The sequence below is a fragment of the Hydra vulgaris genome, chromosome 14 (genome assembly GCF_038396675.1).
Source record: "Hydra vulgaris chromosome 14, alternate assembly HydraT2T_AEP".
In the NCBI taxonomy this organism is placed as follows: Eukaryota; Metazoa; Cnidaria; class Hydrozoa; order Anthoathecata; family Hydridae; genus Hydra; species Hydra vulgaris.
In genome coordinates, this window is record NC_088933.1 from 16030001 (window position 1) to 16054402 (window position 24402).

Consider the following 24402-nt stretch of genomic DNA (forward strand, 5'->3'; position numbering starts at 1 on the left):
CTGATTCTGTCAAAACTGGGTCTGTGACTGTTAAAAACTTTTTTTTTAATTTCTATTTAGCTCTTTTGTTTCTCTTTCTTCGTTTGCTTTTTGAGTAATACCAAATAGTTCTTCGATTTCTTGAGGAAAAATTTCTTCATTTTTTGCTAAGTTTCTGTTTTGATGCCTTTATTCTTTTTTAGCTTTCCGTATTTCTCAACAAGTTTTTCAAAATGTGACATAGTAATGTTGCTTTGTCGGAATTCTAGTTCTTTGCTAAAAATCTAGAACCAGAACTGTCACAAGGCAATTTCTCTTACATTGTTGTTATTTTTAAAGAAAAAATAAGTTTGCAAAACTTGCCTTTTGAAGTATGATGTGTTAGTCAAGCTGTAGCTTGACCAACACATTATACTTCATTTTGACTTCAAGTCTCCATTACAAATTAACTTTGAAAATATCTACCAAATTATGTGTTTTTAAAATGTATTTTTATTCAAGACAATGAACTCATTTGAAATTACAGGATGATACACTAATTTCAGCAGTAGTACAATACTGATGCAATAACTTAAGTGGATGATGAAGTATTACAGTGGGTTTTGTGAATTCCAGCAGACTTATTTTATTTTTAACTTATTAATTTTCTAAAAAAATTAACAAAGTGCATTATGCATGACTCATAAGATTAGGAAATAATAAAATATTGATAATATTATCAACATAATTAGTAGAATAGATGTGATAAGTGATGAGAAATATGAAAAATTGTGTGTTCGAGCAATCTTGCAAAATTAAAAAACTGGCTGAGCAAACCCTAAACATTAACATATTGCATTAAAAATTTCCCAACATCATTTTTTTCATTGAATGAAACCAAATAAAAGGTTGAGAGCATAAGAGAGAAAAAAAATATTTTTTTCAATGCATTTATTTGTCACCCTAATATATATATATATATATATATATATATATATATATATATATATATATATATATATATATATATATATATATATATATATATATATATATATATATATATCAGCAAACTATAAACAGTTTGCGACATGCTGTTCCAGTTAAAAAGTTTGGTGCACAGAGATTAATGAAGTACATAAAGTTAAGGATTTTCACAAAATCTTATTTTTTGTTTTTATGTTTTTTGAGAATATTTAATAAAAAAGTCAGTTTTTTATAATTTATTTAGAAAACTGCCTAATAAATGCATACCTTTACAGCTGTTGGACATACTCACTAGTGGAACAGACTCGGATGCTTTTACGGCACTGTTTGTTAAGCCACTAGCTGTTATAAATATTGAGCCACTATCTCCACTTTGTTCTCCATCTTTAGTCCCGATGCATATATCTACACCAAAATCTCACAATACATATATCTACATCACAAATCTCACCTCCTAATATTTCAAATTCTTGTAAACCTTTGGCATGCAAAGTGTCAGCACTAGATGGTCCAAAAACAAAACAAGCAAATAGTATGCATGCAGTTCTCCATGAGCTTATTGTTCTTTGCACAATACAAGCATTGATTCTGACAGTCCAAAATGTACAAAAGGTCAAGTTGTCATTTTGCAAAAATTAGCTCTTATTTCACAATGGCATGATCTAGCAAATACAAATATTGTGTTATCTGAAGAAATATTTTGGTGGAAGATTCATGGAGGTGGTCGTGATGCCAATGATCTTTGTCAACGTTTATTAAATCTTCTTTTGTCTATTGATTTGGCAAAACAACTTAATTGAAGTGGGAAAAATAGGAAGTTAAAACTGCCAGTAAAGTTGGAATAATTCATAAAGGACCGTGTTTTAATGAAATTTCCAAATGAAACTCACAATGTTGTAGAATTCCTCATCAAATGATTTTTGCATAATGCTAAGGATAAGAATGGTGGCAGGGCTGCAAGGCAAAATTCTAAAAAATCCTAAAGGTATAAGTATTTTGTGATATGTTGGTTTAATTGTTAATTTGAAATCATTACTACTTTTTAAATGCTATATATAATAATTCTCTAATACCATGGAGGATTTAAATGTCTCTATGCATTTATCTATTTGTATGTATGAATCCTTGGTAGGAATACTTTCAATATTTTTTTATAAACTCTTAATGGATGTATTTAAAAATATAAGCTGATTTATTAAGTTGCATATGAATGTGATAAATCAAAACACAAAACCATGGATAAAAACAATGTCAAGCAAACTGATGAAATACATTTTAAAATATACTCTTTTTTTGATAAGTATCAATATTGGTAATATATATATATATATATATATATATATATATATATATATATATATATATATATACATACAGTCCTCGGAATTAGGGTCGGCATTCGGCAATGCCGACCTAACTGCCAACCTAGAAGTGCTTGAGGTTGGCAGTTAGGTCGGTTGAGGTTGCCGATCTTGCTTCTATGTTTTATGGTAAGACCTTTGTATTAAATTTTATTTACCGACCTGATGCCGACCTCTAAAAGAATGAAGTCGGCAAATAATTGCCGACCTTATTTTTTCTAATTCCGAGGGTTGTGTATATATATATATATATATATATATATATGTATATATATATATATATATATATATATATATACATATATATATATATATATATATATATATATATATATATATATATATATATATATATATATATATATATGAGCAGCTAGCCAATGTTGGGCCGATGTCGGCAGCCTAACCACAGGTTTGATTTTTAATTTCCAATAGTTAGATGTAGATTGGTTTACCAATCTACATCTAACTATTGGAAATTAAAAATCATACTTAACAACATACCCTGGCAGTCACTTTGGTTCGCAGTGCAAAACAAACATTTTACATTTGGGACAATAAAGGAATTATCAAGTATTATGGTGCTTATTCATACTCTACACAATTTGATGTAAATTTAAAAAAAGTATCGAACAGAATTTTTTTTTGATTTTAAAGCAATATCATGTTTTAATACCGCAATATCAAATATATGTATATATATGTATCTATATACAACTTTTTTGCCATATATAACAGCATTTATAACTTATAAATGTAAATTATTAATTTTTAGTAATTAATAAAACTAACCTCCCTCAATTTTCACAGGTAATTGATATGGAATTAACAATCCCCACTTAACACCATTATATAAGTTGCGTTTATGATTACTAATGACATCATTTAACTCTTTTGTTCGTATTATATCTCCCTCGATAATGTCAATTTGTTTGTTCACATCTTCAGCTATTAATTTAAAAATAAAAATAAAAAAGTAGTCTTCTTGACTGTAGTGGTCTCAGCCTTGAGGAGATAAAATATATTTAAAAAATAACAATAGCAACTATTTATTTGCAACTATGGTATTTGAAAAAAAAAAAAACACAAAAAAAAACCTTTTTGCTCTACTAATGCTTGCAGCTGTTTTTCTACAAAAGTCTCTGGATTTGTGATATCTAAAATAATAAGTTAATCTATTATATATGTATATGTAAATTAGCCCTCGGAATTAGGAAAAATGAGGTCGAACAACCTCTAACATTTTAAGGCCCGCAATAAATTGCCAACCTTAAACTGTTAGAGGTCGGCAAAAAAAAACTTGACACAAAAGGGTTACCTTATAGCATAGAAACGAGGTTGGCAATTTTTTTCCCACCTCAAACACTTTTTGGTTGGTAGTTAGGAAAAATTTTAGTAAAAAATTCATTTTGAATATCTGCCGATAAGTAATGTACTTGCAATCTCTGCTTTTTGTTTGTGCCTGTTTTACGTTTTTATATGTTCTTATAAAAGCAGATCGTAATGATTTAAATATCCTAATAATATAGAAAATTTCCATTGTTTGAATCTCTAATTAAATGAGTAAAGGCTTATTCACAACAAAATTATATCTAATAATCATTTTAATAAATCCATTTTTGTGTCTCATTTTGTATTTGTTTTACTATAAGGAAATTAATCGTGGTATGTTTATTTAACAATAAACAAAATAACAATATTATTATTTTCTAAATTTTGCCACTGGATATAACAAGATTTATAATTGCTAGATTTCTCATGGTCAGGTATTCTATGACATAATTTTTTGTACCCTCTATTAGCCTGCCAACCATATTCTGTAGCAAAAATTGATCTTTGCTCACAAAATTTTTAAAACAAACAGCAAGGAAAACAAAACAGAGCATTTTTAGATTTGCTCTAAACTAACCAATCATAAGGAACCATTTCTTTATATTTTTAATTGAAAGCCTAATAAATACATCGGGAACTGACTATTGTGTTTATCTACAGGAAATATTGTCTGGTGTGGTTTTGGACCTCTTAGAATGGCATTTTCTATGTCTTTTGGGGCTAAAATTAATTTTAACACTCCAATATTGATGTTGGCACAGCCAGTATAGAAAGAAAGTGTCAAAATATCATATTGCACTTTGAGCAAAGAAATTCACAAACATTCATCTTCAATGCTTGCACTTAAAGAGTCCGCGACAATGTTTCCATTATTGTAATTGCCATTGTTTTATATTTTTGTAGAAATTGTAAACCCCAAATTTTCTAGTGTTTTTATCTTTACATTTATAGTATCAAAACAACAGCAGTTAAGTATTCTATATACATGATATATCTTTCTAATATATATTATATATAATATATCTTTCTAATATGTATATCGTATATGATATATCTTTCTAATACATACATATCATATATGGTAATAATAATTATAATAATTATAATAATAATATATATGGGCTCTTGCACACACTCCCCTAAAACATTTTATGGGAGCAATATACAGCTCTCGCAAAAGTGTTTTTTTCTCTCTAAAGTCAAAAAAATTAAAATCAATTAGACAATAAACAGGCACGGTTTTTGAAAAAAAAATTTTACGTCTAAAGAATTTTTCATGTCGCAATAAATGACGCTTGTTATGTGTATATTTTTTTAACATTAATGTTGCAAACATATGCTTGCAACAAGTATAAAACCAAATTTTGTATTTAATAAGCAAATAAACAGCTCTCATAAAAAGCAGTTTAAAGGAGCAACTTGCATGGCTCGCCATGTTTGTTTTAGGAGAGCTTTTCTCTACTCTCGTGCTCATTTACTTCTGCCGAGGCCTATATATATGTATATATATATATATATATATATATATATATGTGGATATGTATATATATATATATATATATACATATATATATACATATATATATCATACATATATATATATATATCATACATAGTATATATATATATATATCATACATATAAATATATATATCATACATATATATATATATCATACATATATATATATATATATATATATATATATATATATATATATATATATATATATATATATATATATATATATATATATATATATATATGTAAATTATGTTAGTGTATTTTACAAATAGAGTGCTCAATGTTCTTAAAGAACAGAGCAATAATTAATTAGTAAAAAACACTTATCTAACTTTTATCTTCGACTCGGAGTTTCACCATCGCTGGATCATCAGGAAGAACTCTTCCTGATGATCCAGCGATGGTGAAACTCCGAGTCGAAGATAAAAGTTAGATAAGTGTTTTTTACTAATTAATTATATATATATATATATATATATATATATATATATATATATATATATATATATATATATACATATATCATATATGATATATCTTTCATATATATATCCACTCCTGCTTTTTACATTGATTTCTTGCAATAACAAAAAGACAGTTATTTTCAAGAGAGTTTGTTTTGTAAAAAAGAAGAAAAAGTGATTAGAAACAGCAGCTGCATAAGAAGTAGAAAACCATGAATGAGGCTTGAGCTAAAATCAACAAGAAGAAAGAATCCTTCTTGTTGGTTTCAACTCAAGAAAAAAATGACTGGATCCAGGAAATCATATAAAAGGTGAAATTATCAGCAGAGAGGCCAAATACATCAGACCAAGGACCATTGCATAGAAAATCATAAAAAGAATCACAGTCAGCTTTATGGTAGTAATAACGAGTGTGATGATAGGAAGATAAAAAAATAAGTAATACAGATGTACACAATTTAGAGGTCAAAGCATGATACAACCAACCTAAAGGAGAACAAGGAGAAATTGAACACGAGCTAGGGTCACAGAGAAAACACACATAATGTGGGTAGATGATAATTAATAAAATGTCAAAATAACAACCAAAACTTAAATTGATTCTTCTCGCTTGACTCATCATTCAGCAAGGTCTTATTCTTTTACTGTTTCTGTCCCTGCATGCTTCAAAAACTTTTATTCGTCTAGTTTTTTCCCCGCACTTCAACCCTTTAGAACTCTCTCCCATCTTTATGTTTTCCTGACTCATAAAACCTTCAACCTTTTAAGTCTTCTGTCAACCATTTCCTTGTTCTATAACTCTATTCTTTTTTCTAGTAACTCCCATTTTAACAGTGGTTGCTAGCAGCCTTGTTGGGAGTGAATCAGCAAAAGAAAAAAAAATTTATATGATCATAAAACAATACAAGAGTTCTCTATTTATCAAACTAGCAAAAGGATCTGGAAGAAGTAGTGGCTTTAAGTACATGAAAGCAACAATTAGTATTTGACAATCACTCATGCAAAATCCCGACTTATTGAAGAGAGAACGAGCCAAATAGAATAAAGTTTTAAAGTTTTTTGTCAGGAAAATCAGAAACTTTACAATTTCAAGTATTATTGAGCCATTAAATATCCAAGCCAATCATATAAGCAACCACTGACTGCTAAAACTCTAGCTTCAAAACTTTATGACGAAGTGCTTATAAAAGGTCAGCAACAAGTTCATGAATAAATCATCAAGTTCCTAAGATTAAAATAAACTTGATTAGATTAATATAAATAATGAGTGAAAGATTATTGAAGTTTTTGCATTAGTTAAATTTTTTTTTTTTTTTGGAATTATTTATTGTTCAGTTTATTGTACAATTTATTGTTATTTATTTATTGTGAGAGAGTGACAAAGACTGGTTTAAAAACATTTTCTAGGATTCATCATCTGATGAATTAGTACAAAAAGTTTATCATTTTCTTTCTTTCTTTTTTTTTGCAGACTTTACCTTTGTGAAGCAAAAAAAAGCCCATTTTTTAGTTCTGTTAAAAATGAAATGCTATGACGTAGCAAATTATTGAATGATAATTTGCTACGCCATAGCATTTAATAATTGGTACTTTTTTAAAAAATTAATGTTTTTAAAGGAATGTCTCTTTGGAAACTGCTTTTTAAAATCAGCAAGAACCAGATATTTTTTACAATAAATATCTATATAAAATAATTGAATGTTTAGATTACCTTTGGGTTCCATAAGCTTCATTTTTTTTTCGAAAATTTCAACAGCATTTTCAATATGGATGCCTCTTGCAGTTTCACCTAACTTTTCTGTTTCTTCTGTCAACAATAATATTTTATCTTTATCGTCATCACTAATTGATTTACCATCTTTTTTGATGCTTTTATTTTCATTGATATCATGGTTGACTAAAAACAAATGCTCTTATAAAAATTATGTGCACATTTTAAAAAAATTATAACCGTTCAAATATATATAATATATGCATATATGTATATATATATATATATATATATATATATATATATATATATATATATATATATAGTTATATAGATTGTTGCATTTGGGAGTACGGAAGGAAAAAAATGATTCTTATGCCAACAAATATGTCACTTTTAATTACTTTTGACTTTCATCCAACATTTGCGTGTTGTCAGAAAGTTAAAACCATTAATTTAATTACAAATTAATCGTTTTTTAAAAAAGAACGGAAAAACGCAAATTTAATTGACCAGAATGTTTTTAAAACATTCTGGTCAATTAAATTGACCAGAATGTTTTAAAAACAAGTCACAAAAGCTTTTCACCATTGAAACAACAAATCTCTTGGCCACCTTAAAGAACTTTGAGACAATGTTATTAAATTATTCTTTTTCAAATGATGTAGTTCTTCAGAAACAAAATCCTGCATTAAGCTTTTCATCAGGTAACAGATTATTAGTCAAAGAAAGATCCGGATCTTTCAACATTTTCTGGCTTTTTTCAAGGACAACTGGTTTTGCAATAACTTCAACCAACTTGATTATTATTTCCTTTACATCAAAGTATAAAAATGAAACCATTGGACAGTCTGTCTGGTATTTGTTCAGAAAAGGTTCGACTATATTTGCAATATAAGCAAGGAAATGTAACTTGGGAAGTATTAAATGACTTTAAAGTGCCTTTTTTAATGTCTCATAGCTTTTACATTTTGCTTGTTTAGATTTAGGTAAAGCATCCGAGAAAAAAATATTCTCAAACTTTCCATACTGCGATCGACCTGTTAACCACCTATTGTTTTCAACCCATCTAGAATATAAATCAAATACCATATAGAAACATTTTAAACCATATCTAGTCATATTGGTTTTCTTGTCAATACTTTTGTATTAGTCATCCAGTCAGATGTTTCACAACGAATGTAGTCTATCTTACTATAATTGCCAGTAACTAAATGTCATGTAAAAACTTGATTGTCTTAAGCATGTGAATTTATGTTTTAAATGGAGCTAGTACAGAAGAAATAGTTACCTTTTTGAGCAGAAGTTAAGAGGATAGATAAAAGAACCAGTGTTATATTCTTCTCTCGTTGCAGGACTATCATGTAAAATATAATAGGCACCATTTAAAACTTTTTTCAGATTCCATTCTGTGACAGCCTCTCCAGTTTTTAAACTGCCATGGGCATAATGCAAGCTGCAAGTTCTGATGTTCATAAGAGAATGTGAAATAGTTTCAGTCAAACTTGTACTGAAATCATCAAAAATATTAGATTGACATTTGAACCATCTATTGATATTTGGCATAGTTTTTTTATTTCCAAATTTTTAACAATATCCTTGAAATGAGTCAAGACCTAAGAAACTTGATACAAAATAAAGAACATTTATATGATTTCTATTAACATCCCAGAATCTAATATCCATTTCAAATGTTTGAGTGACCTCATCAAAACTCTCATCAAAATAATAGACATCCATGTCTATGAGTCTATGACTATGTCTGACAGTTGTAAAATTTTTAAGAAAAAACTGATTTAAAATAAAGACTTAAAGCATGATTTAATTCGTATGAAGCTTTGATTTGACCCATCTGATATTGTGAAGCTATAGCACTGTCACTTTTCTTAAAGTCAAGGCAGAGCGCCCACTTGAAGACAGTTCTAATGACTTGTGGCAAACCACATGTCTTGCTTTAGTATCATCTTTAAGATCTCTCTTTAGCAAATCTTTAAAGTTATCATCGCTGAACCAGTCATCGTTAAATCGTCTTTGATGTTTCCTTTTTTTAACTAAATCCATACTTAAACTAATTAAAATAACAATAATAATCTAAATTAAAAATATAAAACTTTAAAAGGAATAAATATTGTTAGTAAGATTTAAAATAGCTTGTAAACTCCAGTTTTTCCAGCATCAATGTTTCTTAAAGCATTAATTTTCCAGTTTTTCCAGCATGTTTATTTAAAAACAGCCTTTTTTCCAGTTTTTTCAGCAGAGTGAACACCCTGTATATATATATATATATATATATATATATATATATATATATATATATATATATATATATATATATATATATATATATATATATATACATATATATATATATATATACATATATATATATATATATATATATATATATATATATATATATATATATACATATATATATATTTATTTATATATATATATGTATATATATATATATATATGTATATATATATATATATATATATATATATATATATATATATATATATATATATATATATATATATATATATATATATATATATATATATATATATGTATATATATATATATATATATATATATATATATATATATATTTAATATTTGGGTGTTTAGAATTAAAATCATTAAGAAAATTTATACTGTCAGTTTTGGATAGGAAAAATTCAAAAATTTTTGCATCTTTCCCATCTAAAAATAACAGTTTCCCACACCTGGGCATGGTTTCATGAAAATATTTAGTCAACTAAAATAACTTTACTTAAGAATCAACATCCTAATAAACTAATATATAATTCCTTAAAAAAATATTTGGATCTTAAACACTCTGAACCTTTTGAAAAACTTAAATATGAATGTAAATATTTTAAATTACCCTATATTGGTGAACGATCTTTAAATGCTCAAAACAAAATATCGGAGTTAATAAAGCTGTTTTGCAAAGAGAAATTTATCATAAAATTGGCATTTACTTCTGCTAAAATTCAACAGTTTTTTTCATTAAAAGATATTATTCTCAGAAATTCAAAATCTAATGTTGTTTATAAATTTAATTGTGCAAACTGTAATGTTTGTTACATAGGGCGAACTGTCCGACACATTTCTCAACGTATTGATGAACACTTTAAGGAAGATAAAAGATCACATATATTTCAACATATTGAATCCAACATTGATTGTTTTAATAAAGCAACTGCAGAATGTTTTACCATTCTGGTTTCTGCCAATAGGGAAACTGAATTAGAAATTAAAGAAAGTCTTTGTATAAAATGGCAGTACCCTGAGTCAAACAAACTAGTTAGGCACAGAGGTATTGAATTGTTCTAATGTAACTTATATTGACATCCTGTCTTTTATTGTACCTTTTGTGTAATTTTTATTATTTCCTTTGTATTATATCTTTTAGTTTAATTATGTATTATAAATTTTTTTTTTTAACAGCAATTTTTAATGGATTTTTAATTACCTATTTATTGAAAAATTTTATATTGGTCATTTTAAACTGATGATGAACTTTGTAAGTTCGAAAGATGTATTTCAAACTAAAAAGTGTTTTTTATTTCACTAAAATATATATATATAAATATTTTATCATCTTCTATTTTTTATTTTATAAAATCTTATATTTTATTTTAATTTTTTATTATTTTATAAGTAATTATTTTAATAATACTTTTTGCTATTTGTGCTATTATTATTACTTAAGGCGTATCCGTAAACGTAACTTTTTTAGCCACCAATTCCGGTAAAAAATAAAATCGTTATTTCCGGTAAAAAAAAAAAAAAAAAAAAAATTACGAGATGAAGACGACAAACCATGTGCGGATTACGCGTATTGTTAACTTGGTAAATTGGACTTTCATTAATAAATTATATCTAAACTAACTAATAAGTTTTAACAAATTTTGTATAAATTTTAAATCTATTTTAATATAAAATATGCCTTAAAAACCTAAAAAAAAAAACCATACACCTAAGATCAGTTTGCGCTCTATTTAATTAAGCTACTCAATTATTCAGTATATAATTAGCAACAAGTATTTTTACGGCTAATGTGAAACAATTGGCAATAGTTTAAATACGAGCCGCAACAACTTGGTAAAATGTGAGATAACGTCATCAGACTAGCAACCAAATCTTTGCAGCAACGAGGTCAATCTTGTCTGTTATTTTACGGTACACATGGCAGAGGTTGTTACAAACTTTTTATGACCAAGTAAAGCCATAAGTTAAGTTTCGGTGAGTTGAAAAACATTGTTATTTGCATGCAAGAAATAGTGCAAAGCAAATTCATCAAACCAGACATTAACAAAAACATCTAATGACAATTTTAAAAATTTTAATGAAATTAGCTCATCTAGTGATCAGAGTAAGCAACACGTTTGCAGATGTGGTGCTAAACAATCATTTCAATTGATTGACAACAATAAAAAACTAATTAAACAGTTTTTAATTCGAATCAATGCTTTTATTTTTTTAACTGTATTCTTTTCTTTTTTAACTTAGTGCACTTTTCTACTTTTGTTTTAATGTTTTCAATAATTAAGTTTTGTTTTTTTTAATTAAGTATTTTTATTTTTTTTAATTATATGTTTTTTTCAACTAGGTGTTTTTTACTTTTTTAACTAAGTCTTTTTTTCATTTTTAAGTTTTCTTTTCTTTTTGACTAAGTGTTCTTTTCTTTTTTAACTAGGTGTTCTTTTCTTTTTTAAGTAAGTGTTCTTTCAATTACACATTGCTTTGCATATTTTATTCTTCCTAAATTTAAGGGTAGAATAAAACACAGCTAGCGCAAAAAAACCGTGTTCCATTGAAATGTTTTTCACAAAAATGAAAAGTTAAAAATAAATGTTTAGCTCAGTACTTTGTACTTCAGTACTTTGTCCTTTATTTTAATAACTAGAACCATACGTTTCGGCTGTTAGTGAGTTTTCGAAAGTGTTCTGGGTCAATGACATTATGCCATACTCGAATGATCTCCTATTTTTATTCTGGTCAATATTGTTTTTTATTTAATTGTTTAGTAGTTAACCGTGGATTTTGAGTTATTTATTCATTTTTTTCTATCAATTCTAGACAGAAATTATTATTCACATTTCAAAGTCTTTGCCAAAAACAAAGCTTTACTTTTTTACTTAATTAGAGTCTAAATACTAAATGGAACCTTATTATTCTTATTATAAATTGTATGTATTTCTAAAACGGAATTTAAAATCAAGACTTCACAATTTTTATGTTTCTGACTTGTGCAAATCGTAAAATTCCAAGCCAATAAAAAGAATTCCTTTTAATAACTAAATTTACAGAACATTTTACTTTACCCAAAGAGGGATAGATGTGAAAAGTGTGATTAAAATTTACAAACTGAACAAAATTAAAAAAAAAAAGTTAAAAACAACAAAGATAAAAGTGAGCAGCCGTTTGTTTTTTAAGTTGACTTGCAAATTGTTTTATTGGTTTCCAATTTAAGTCGGAGCATTATGTACTACCGAGCCAAACTTCAACAATTCTTTTTTTTTCCCTTCAATTCAAAAACAAACGAGAGTTACTGTTAACTACGGAACGAGACTGAAAGCCTACTAAGCCCCCATACAAAAAAAGAATGTAAAAAACATAGGACAGAAAAAGTCATCTACACGTATTAGAACCGTTGAACTACTATTGCTAATCCGTAAATGTTTATGCTGCGATTAACGTCACTATATTGCAAAAAAAAACAGAAAAAAGTACAATTTTTTCTAACTGTCATAATACACTCTGTAAAATTTTAAGATTATTATAAAATCATTATACCACATTTAGGGCCGTCTTGAACGGGGGTGTAGGGGTGTCTTACACCCCCCCCCCCTTCCTCCTCAAAGCTGTTATATATCCATTTGTGTTGGCAAATTTTTACATTTAGCATTGGAAAGTTTTGAGGTATAGTTGGCAAACGTCAAATGCCAAGGACGTTTTTTTTTTGTTTTTTTTCTGGGTCTCTAGTTGGCAAAAATATACTACATACGACTTACGACTGAACGACTCTAAACACATTAGTCAGTTAAATATTTTTGCTTACGTATACATTTAAACTATTTAAACTGCATATTTATTATATTTTATTGATGTCGTTTATTTTTACCAAGTATTAAAGTGAAAGATATCAAAGTTTTATTTCTTTTAGTAATTGATAACATAGAATACCTCAAAATTCTGTAGATTCAGTCTATTTTTGTTAAAATATTACCTCGCAACTCTGTGGATTCAGTCAAGTTTTTTTGTGAAGAATACCTTGTAACTATTTAGATTCAGTCCATTTTCTGTGAAAAATACCTTGTAACTATTTGGATTCAGTTCATTTTTGTGAAGAATACCTCGTAAATCCATTTTTTTTTTTTTAAATAGTATGTTGAATAATAAATTAAATACAACTTTTTATTTTTATTACCAAATCAAAGGTATTTCAAATATTGATCAGTTAAAAGCAAAAAAAGATATGAAATTTTAAAACTTCATTTTTTACAATTGTTAGTTTCCTGTAAAATTGCAATTGATTCAAAAGGTTAATACTCTTTACTTACAATATGGAAACTATTTACAATTTTTTTTACAATGTTTTTACAAATATATTTACAATAATTTATAATGTAATGTTAAAAATGAGTTAAGTTTTTTATAATTTAAGATCTTACTTAAGAGTCATTTTAATAAAATCAGATATGTACTATTTAACTTTAACACACTTATTTTTTAACTATATAATTATTATTATTTAATTATAAATGTATTATTTTAGTTAGCTAACATTTTTAAATAATAAAAATAAATAGCTAAATTCGTACACAATAATAACGTTGTTCAAGTTCACTCTCTATTTATACTCATTTACTTGTATTCTATACCAGGTTGGGCACTCCATAGGGTTGTCAGTTTTTCATTATTATAAAAAGCCAGATTGTAGAAAATGGAGATTATTAATAATCATGTTGAGGCTCAGGCCCTATGTTATATCCTGAGTACGAACCGCGTGTTATAATTTAAGTTTTCAAGAGTTTTATTGTGGTTCAACAACGTGTTAAATTATGTATGAAGAAGGTTTATATATTTTGATTGAATTACATTATATTATTATTAAACATTGAAGTTTATTCTGTTACGAAAAATACAGTGAACTCTTACCTTAAGATTTTACACAAATTATTTCAATTTTATTTATTTAACTATTCAAGCGCAAAAATTCACATTTTATTTAACTAGTATGATAACATATTCTTATAACAGAAATTATAATTAAGAGGAAAAAAAATACGAATAACTATTTTAGTAATACAACTCTAACAACAATTAATAAAAGCGTTCGGTCAACTTATTAAAGTTTGTAAATTTATCTAAATTATTAAAATTAGTTAAAGTTGTTCTGTAAAATGTCATTGGTCAGGTTGCAACTGTATTTTGATTTCACATATTTCATTGTGGAATATAAAGATTCACAACAATATTTTTTCGACAAAAAGTTTTTACTTTTTGATCGCTTAAAACAATTTAGAAAAAAAAACTATACAAAAAGTCCGTATTACAAAACATTAGTAAAAATATTTAAAAACCCAAGAATTTTTCAATTTTAATGCGACTTTTTTTTTAGGGGGGGGGGCGTTCAAATAGTATATAATCTAGTTAAAATAGTATAACGTTAAGCTAAAATAGTATAACTTAAGTTAAAACAGTATAACGTTAAGTAATAACGTTACTATTGTATATTACCCTTATTAACTTAATGATTGAATTAATTTAATAATTATTAGGTTAATATAAACTAAAAATAAATATAATCTTAAAACTTTATACTACATAATTTATACGATTGAATGACTCTGGTTCTAGAAATTTTTATGTGTGAGAAACCATTTTGTGTGCGAAATTGTTAGCACCTCCCACTATCAAAACAAAAGTTCAATTGAAATAGATAAAAATAAAAAAATGAGGAAACGTGTTTTTATGCTTAAAACAATTTTTCTTTTTTTAAATGACTATTTCTGCTGATAGAACTATTTTAACAGATATCGTTGAAAGAATTTCAGTGGATATTATGAGCTTTGATTTTTGCATAATCCTTCAATACTGGAATCAGTTAACCTTTAAATATTATTTGTTTTATCATTAAGTTAAATGAAAAGTGTCTTTAATTAAAGTCGACCATATGGCGTTGATAAAGAAGTAATGTAAAGTTAATTTTAACATGTCATCAAAGACAGCATTGATATCAAAAAAATCAAAAATACTCTTTGGCTGCGTGATAAAATAAGAATTTATTAACAACATTTAAACTTTTCAAAATGGGATTTTTCCGTCGTTTTAACAAAAGATGCAGGGAAAGACGGGGCTGTGTGACCAGTGGGACAAGATGACTCTTTTTAATAGCAACTCAACAAAAATATTAAAAAAATGGAGACAAAATGATTTTTATAGCTTGTATTTTAAAATACCAATCCAATACCAATTTTAAAATACCAATCGGCTTTTCCAAAACTGTTAATAAGGTTTTACAAGCATCATTTTTACTTTCATTTTTTTGTGCTCAAAAAATTAAATAATACTTTCAAAACTTTTTATTGAGGAATGAGATATAAAAAGAGAAGACTCAATAAAGTTTTTTAGCGTCCTCATTGATCAAAACCTAATATGGAGAAATCATATGATGCATCTGGATGGTAAAATTGGCTCTTTGAGATTTTATCATCCAATTTGAAAACCTTTTTTAAATCCACTTTGTTCAAGAGTTGTACTTTCTCCTTTATTAATTTAAACCTTATTTAACCTAAAATTCCTTTGTGCAGTGCCAATGAATATAAGTTTAAGGTGATATGATAAATTTAATATTAATATGAATATACCCCTTTAATATGCAAAAACACGCAATTAGAATTATATCTAATGTAAACAGTTTTACACGGTCCAAAGCACTGTTACTAAGTTAAATATACAAAATATTTACAAAAATATTGTTCTCAAAACTTTTAATCTGTATCATATCCATGAAGAATACATTGGCCTTCTCATTTATATTACCGAGAAACGTTAATGAAATAGACTGCAGAGTAGTGCATAGCATAAAGGAAGACGTTGGCTGAACAATCCCTTTAGAAATTGAGGATATACGCGGAAAAGAGTATCCAGAAGATAAAACCTTATATTATTGCATAGGGGAGACGTGGGACGCGGGAGAAGTGGGACAGTCTGAAATTTCTAATTAGGAGTGGTGCCTAAATACTGTTATTTAATGTAAACAGTTAAAATTCTTCCCCTCTATTTAGCTATAAGCAGAAACTGCTTGTCTACCTGCGTGCGCTAAAAGCCCTAATTTTGAAATGCACCTGTCGAAATAGTCAAATGTTGCCATTTGATTATTTCGATTGGTGAAAGCTCTTTAACATTTTTATGTTAAAGAGTTTTCACTTCGGAACTGACACTGTCATCTTTCAAGCCAGAAATTAATAATTTTGCTTCAATATTGCTCTCCTGTTCATCTTCTTTGTTTAGTGACTTTGAATGTTGGGAGCATATACTTATGGGTACATCCCAGATGTTTTGATATAGCCTTTTCTTTGTTCTGGAACTAAAATATCTGAAGTTCCTGATCTCAGTAATCTCAGTTCATGGGCTGCACTATGTGCATGATAATACTTGGAAAGCATAACAGAGTGATATCTTGTTTATCAGCAACGCCAACAAAATTGTAATCCCATTGGCTGGATGCTTTTTGAAAAATGCTGCATCCATTTTGCGAATTTTTTTGAATTCATGCTGCTTTTTGGAGTCGTTGCAATCAAAGAGCCTGGGGGTAAATTATATTGCCATTATATTTTTAACATCTTACCTCTTAAGAAGATCATGGATAATATAATATATGCTGTTAACCATAATATATGCATAATATATGCAGATAATATATGCTGTTAACCATAGTATTTCAACAAAAAACAATAGCAATATTTCAGCATGTTCTAATGCTAGTAAATGGACTCTCTTTACACTATTTTGTGCTAAAACTTTTGGACTCTTTTAAAACATATATTTACACCCCTTTTCATCAATGTTGTAAATTTGAGCCAATTTATTTTGCAAAGCTTCTCCATTATTTGTTTCATTTTTTTTAAATAACCTTTCACAACATACTTGTTTAGCTTCTGTGCTAAGGCGGAATTTAACTTTTGAATCTTTCTCAAATAAATATCTTCAGGACGTTCCGTAAATCCTATTAACTAGTCACGTACAACATTGTTTTTGTCTTCGATTGGCAAAAGGATAATAATATACAAATTATCTCAAAAATTTTGGTGTGATCGGATAACCAACACATGCCAATCGGTTAATACGCGCACTAATTCAATTAAATCAACTAATTCAACTAGACGTTTTTTTAAAAAGCGCCTAGTCAAAATTTATTTGTTTTGAGAAAAATTTTAAAAATTAATTAACTGACGGGTTTTTTTAAAAAGCGCCTAGTCACAATTTTTATGTTTTAAGAAAAATTTTAAAAATTAATTAGCTGACAAGTTATTTTGAATATCAATAGATTTTTAATAGTAAATAAAGATGATGAACAATTTTTTTATTTATGCTAGCATGTTTAGATTTGTATCTTTTTCAATAAAGTATCCAAATGTTGAAAAAACTCAATTTTAGAATAAATAGACTTAGCTCCCTTTTAGAAAAGCTCTCTTTAATTCGTTTTCTTGTTTTGCAGTAAAGAGTAGTTTGCGATTAAGTTGAGCCTTCAGTATTGGCTATGTTTCTATTTACCTTTTCAGGATTTTTCTTGGCGCTCTAAAGCAGCGATATTCACCTACTTTTCATTCGCGATTGCATTTAAAGCTGCTTGCTACCTAATAGAGTATATACACACTTGCTTACTGACTTGACTCTAGTTTCCACTTAATCTTTTTTCAATATAACGATATGCAAATTTCAATATAACGATATAATCTGCAAATATAGCAAGCCAAACTTATTAGATATACCTAACAAAACTTTTCTTACTATTTTCATTATGGTAATATGGTCAAATCAGTGACCATACTTATAGGTCATAATACTCACTTTGTTTACTAATAACAAAAAAATCAATTGAGAAGATCAAAAGTACTCTTGACAATCTTAAAATACGATATACTATTCATTTTTTACTTACCCGCAATATGTAGTACTACACTTGAAATCTTTACACTGTGTTTTCAAAAAAATTATAAGCAGTGCGCCCGAGCGAAGTCGATAAGTTGTCAAAATGGCCTTGGTAAAGAAGTGCTCGTAAGACCTTATAATATTTGATTGATTGACTACCTAGCAAACAATTTTTTTATTAGATTTGCTTTGAACCTATATAGACATGTTTTAGCGGTTTATTGAAGTTTTGCTCATGAGTTACTTAGTGGGCCATTAGTGGTAACCATTATAAATGGTCAGCCAGTAACTTTCCAATATGTTACCAGTAGCTAATCATCGGCTAGCCACTTTTGGCGGCTGCCACTAATGGTCCACTAAGTAATCGATGAGCAAAACCACAGTGGACTACTCAAAATACCTATATAGGTTCACTGAAATTCTGGTATAGCTTGTTTGCTGTGTGAGAATTATTGTATCACATATCTATGAAAAAAATGTTGTACTTTTTGAGTTTAAGGAAGTGACCATGTTAATTACCATATTACTCTCGCGTACCTTAAATGGTTTTTGTTGCAGTATATAGATGTACGAACGTTTAGAAATGAGGTTTTCATCAAGTTATCAAATTGATAAATATTTTCCGAATTATTTATTTCTTCAAACTGCTGGTTCAATTATATAGCTGTTACTTATTTTAGTCATGCTAATAATGGTAATTAAGTAATAATAGTAAAAAACCCGTTGTTTTTGTTTTTTTTATAAAAAATAATACTGACAAAAGCTATATATATTTTTTATTTATCTACTCCTATTTAGTTTCTTTAGCTACATAAATATTTTTTTTATCAAAAAAACAATTTTTTTGTTGATTTAATGAAAGTTTTAATGAATCCTTTTTCGAAATGACAGGTTTAAATGTTTTTGAAATCGTTATTAAAGTTGATGCCTTTTGAAATGACAGGTTTAAATGTTTTTGAAATCGTTGTTAAAGTTGATGCCTTTTGAAATGACAGGTTTAATTACGCTAGTTAGGTAATGTTAACTATGAACCAATCAGCTTTAACAGCAATTTAACTTTGAATTTTAAAATTGTAAAATATATAATAATTTCAATTTAAAACATTAATTAAACCCCATGCATGGCACACCATGAGTATTTCAATGTTTATATTTTTCTAAAAGTATATTCATATCGTGATTTTTTTAATGTAATAATCAAATTATTAAAAGTTATATTTGTGTTTAGGTTTTTTGTGTTATCACATGATGGAATTTAAAAATATTTGTATACCTTTGAATTCAACTTAGTAACTATAATGTAATCAACGAGTTCGAAAGTAATTATCTACATTGAGAATAGAGGTACAATGGAGCCAAAATAACTTGCGATACTTTCTTTTTCCTTTTTCAACATTTAACATTATTTTGCCATTTTGTCTCTGTAAAGTTAGAAAAGATGATTTATCGGCCTAATCGGTTTGCCGACGTTAATAGAGTTGGAATGTGAAAAAAATTCGTTTATTATGCAAGTATAAATGACCAAACTTATCAATTCAATAATTTTTACTGTTAAAACTTTATATTTTTTTTACTTTTATTTTATTTTGTTTTAAAAAAATAACAAAAAGAGTAAAATAAACAATAAAAATAAACAATAGACACACAAAAAATTTTAAGTGACACTTCGCTATAGTTAAAGAAGTCGAAGAAAACGTTAGCGAGTATTTTTCCATTTTGTAAAAAATATTTAAAAACACTATATAAGAGAAATAACCATGACAACCATAACATTACTACTTACAACAGTATTTATGTCCTAAAATATGAAGTATTTATACTTGATAAAATGCTATTATAATAAAAGATAGCAAGACAAGTAACTATAGAGAGCATGCATTAGGCACCAGGTTTACATGCCTGCTTTAATCAAAGTTTATGATTCGTTTCAGTATTGTATTTGTAAGTTAGATAACTTTTTTTTTCATTTAAACTCAGCACTGTTTTAAATTAAAACTTGTTGTCAGGTCTATTTATTATCATTTTCTGTTTTTTTTTGTTTGTTTTTTTGGTGGTGCTACGTAAAAAATGCACCCCAATTACTTGTTTTTCTCCGATATTGGTATTTAAGGTGCTCCAAGAAAGTCCTTACGATCAAAAAGCACCGCGGAAGAGTATTTAACTAGGAATTTCACGCCTTCTTCCTTACCATGTTGCTTATCTGGCCATAGCCGGCTTCAAACCACGAACTTCTTGGTTCTGAACCAGAACTTACATCGCCATGGCTTCTCATTGCTGTTATAAGTTTGAAAAAAAACTTTTTTTTTTTTAAATCTAATTTTGAAAACTACTATTCCAATAACCGATTGATTCCTTTTAAAAATAATGGATTAAAAAGACCAAAACAATAAAATGAAATATTAAAAATAAAAAAAGAAAAGAAAAAGTTACTTGTTTTTTTAACCACATTGTCAACCATCTGTTTAATGTATTTTATTATTTCATCTCCATATTCTTCTGTTGTCACTTTCGCTATATCTTTCACTAATGGCTTATTAACATTTTCAATATCTTTAAAATATTCTTTTATGGGAATTGCACCCACGTAACAAAAAATTGATGCAGTTATAACAAGTTTAAAACAAATTACCATTTTAGTTGCTGTATCTTTTTTTAGCAGCGAAAAAAGTCTCTAAAATAAAATTATTTTTTTAGCAGCGGAAAAAAAAAGTCTCTGAAATGAAATTATTTTCAGAACCTGAATTCAGATTACAAAACTTGGCAAATTTAAAGAAAGTTTAAAAAAAGTTTCGGACAAAATGATTATTTTTAATTTAATCTTTAAGATGCAATTGTTATTTTAGGGAAATTACATTTTACCCAAAATTTTTATTTTTACAGTTTAGTTATATATTTAAGACAAAAGTCTTTAACATTAAGTCAAACTTTTTTTAAACTGTCTATAGTTTTAAAACTCCTGTTAATTTTTCTCTATTACTTTCTCAATAACATGCTGCCATTTAAGTATTGAAATCTAAATCCATCATGTTAAACTATTAATTTCATTTTTTTATTAAACTGTTATTTTTACTTGTTATTATCAAAATTCTTCAGAATTCTAAAAAACTCAAATTAATAAAGAATTTTTGAAATCCTTGGTTAATTCAGAATCGATTACAATAAACCACACGTTATTTTGAATGATCCTCATAAAGCATTCATTCGAACAATTAAATATAGTTTATTAATATTGGATTTCGTTATATATCAAAAAAATCTTTTTATATGTTAAAACTCTATAGTATTAATTTAAAAGTTATGATTCATCCATTGTGCTGGTCATTGTGCTGCTGGTTCCGTGATAATAATTAACTTTAAAGTTAAAATAAGTTTTTACGTTTCGCTGTTTGTGGCACGGCAATCAGCGAATTTTTATCTAAACTTTATAAGAAAACTACAAATCGTTGATAAAAAGGAATAGGGATTCATGTTTTATCTAAAATAAGTTTGCTCTCAAATTTTAATTTAAAACTATTTAAAAGAAAGTTTAGGGCTAAAAGTTTTAAGTAAAGGTTATTCCTTGCCATTATGATTACTAAATAGATACAAACAACACTTAGAGCAGTATGGTGCTTTAAAAAATAACTAGAAAAACAATTTCTAATTCTAATTACATATACCTTTGCATGTTTTGGCATACTTAGCATAACTTAGCATAATTTAATATATCTTAGTATACCTTAGTCTATTTAGCACTTATATAAGTCACAGAAAATATCACAGTAAAAGGTTGGGTTAGTATTATATCACAACGGAAGATCAGATTCAATAACTAACTCAACACAATTTTCTATTAACAAAAAAAAAATTATTGATTACAAACTAAAAAAAAATTTACTTTGCAACTTTACTCTTCTTTGCAAACGTTACTCTTTTTCTAGATAATGAAAGAAAATTTAAATATTTAATTTCAAACACTGTCATTCTCAGGGGAGTTACTAAAATTTAATACATCTAAGGAAAAAAGAGAATTCGTTTAAATTAAAAAATCTTTTTCCTGGTTTAAAAAATAAGTTTTTTCTGAAATTTTATTTGTATTAGATACGGGAATATCTTATACTACTTATCCAAAATTTTGTCTGCAAGCTGACATTGACAACATTGTTTGCAAGCTGACATTGACAACATTGTTTGCAAGCTGACATTAACAACACTGTTTGCAAGCTGACATTGACAACATTGTTTCCTAATTTATTAGGAAATTTAAAATAATGCATTTCAACCAATCCAAATCCGTTCCACGCCAATACTTTAATGATGACCGTGGCTCAAACAACAGTCTCAACAGAATTCAACTTGAATCAATCTCATCAGAAAAAAGCCTTGGTGTTTTAATTTCCAATGACCTAAAACAAACTTTCCAAACATCTATTCCTGCAGCCAAGGTAATAGCAACCGTTTAGCAAACGCATGGAATGCTTTGCCAGACAATGTAGTAAATACTACCTCAGTGAAAAAGTTCAAAACTAATCTAGACCAGCATCTAAAACAGCTACCATAGCACATCGTTTTCCGTGGCTGCTTTAATACTGCTATACGAACTAGCTTTGCTAATGATGAACTTATGGTTCATGTATTGTTCCGTATAACTTATTAATAATAATAATAGTAATAAAATAGCCAGTACCTAATGTCACATTTGGTACATTAGGTCCCAAAAGTTGATGGAGTTTTAAAATAATATCTAGTACCTGATTCAACGCACCTAAAAGTTAATGGAGTTTTAAAACTTCATCAAGTTTTTAAAATTTTTTTTAATGTTTATAACAATTTATGTAGTGGGATTAGTTTAAATACCATTCAAAGATATCCCAAAAAAGTATAAAAAATATTATGTAAGCTGCAGTTTTGTTACACTGTAAAAAATGTCACGCCAAGTTGTCTAATACTCACATGTCACTAATAACTCGCATGTCACGAGCCCAATTTTTCACGCGACATTAAGAATTAAAAATGTCACGCGACTTTCAGATATTACGTTTGGCGTGACATTTATAATTATAGTTGTCACGCGACTTTTTAAAATTAAGTATGGCGTGACATTTAACTTTTTATTTGTCACGGGACGTCTAAAACACTATCGTGTCTCATGTCACCAAGCCCGATTTTTCACTCCACATTTAGATAAATTAAATGTGGCGTGAAAAATCGGTCTTAGTGACATGCGACATGATAGTGATTTAGTTGTCCTGTGACAAATAAAAAGTTAAATGTCACGCCATAATTAAACGTAATAAATAAGAAGACCAAAGAAACGATAAAAATTATATTTTATTTGTTTTAAGAAAAGCCATCAAATATATTTGACAAATACATTTGCTTATATATAAGCAAATAAATTTTTCATGGTTCAGAAGTCAATATAAAATGTCAATATAACACGCAACACTTTTCACAAGATTTTACATTTTTTGAGCCAACGCTTATTCGTGCAATCCAATGGTAGATGCAAGACATAATGCTGCAGTAGCCCTAAAACTCCTCTAAACGACCTTGGGTACAATAAGTCCATTATATAATAATATGCCAGAAGTTAAAGGACGTGTAGTGCATCATTATGGCGTTGTCCGAATGCAATAATATTTCCTTTGTTGACAAGTCTTAAGTTATCGCCTAAGATGAGCCCAGGAGAAAAAATAATATCTTCAGCCTAAATATTTTGTAAAAAAGAAAATCATTTTCTCAATATTTTTATCTATCTTAGTTAAGATTAAAAAAAAAATTAAAATTAAAAAAAAAAAATTAAACAACTTATTGTTATACTTACACCAGCAATAACAACTGGGCACACCAACTCTCTTCTGGAAGTGTGGTTGTGAAATTTAATCAGGGCAGATGCAATAGGCATACC

At 27.4% G+C, this 24402-nt stretch overlaps 1 protein-coding gene across 1 annotated transcript in view; it reads right to left on the bottom strand.

The window, feature by feature from the left end:
- LOC100214939 (protein SpAN) overlaps positions 1-22428 on the bottom strand; it is a 57219-nt gene extending 34791 nt beyond the window's left edge. Inside the window, exons 1-5 of the mRNA XM_065818320.1 lie at positions 22390-22428; positions 20943-21183; positions 7338-7523; positions 3404-3463; positions 3099-3254 (exon numbers count right to left, since the gene is read on the bottom strand). Of these exons, the coding sequence (XP_065674392.1) occupies positions 3099-3254; positions 3404-3463; positions 7338-7523; positions 20943-21144 (604 nt within the window). The 5' untranslated portion in view covers positions 21145-21183; positions 22390-22428. The remainder of the gene's footprint in view (positions 1-3098; positions 3255-3403; positions 3464-7337; positions 7524-20942; positions 21184-22389) is intronic.
- Positions 22429-24402: the final 1974 nt, after the last annotated feature.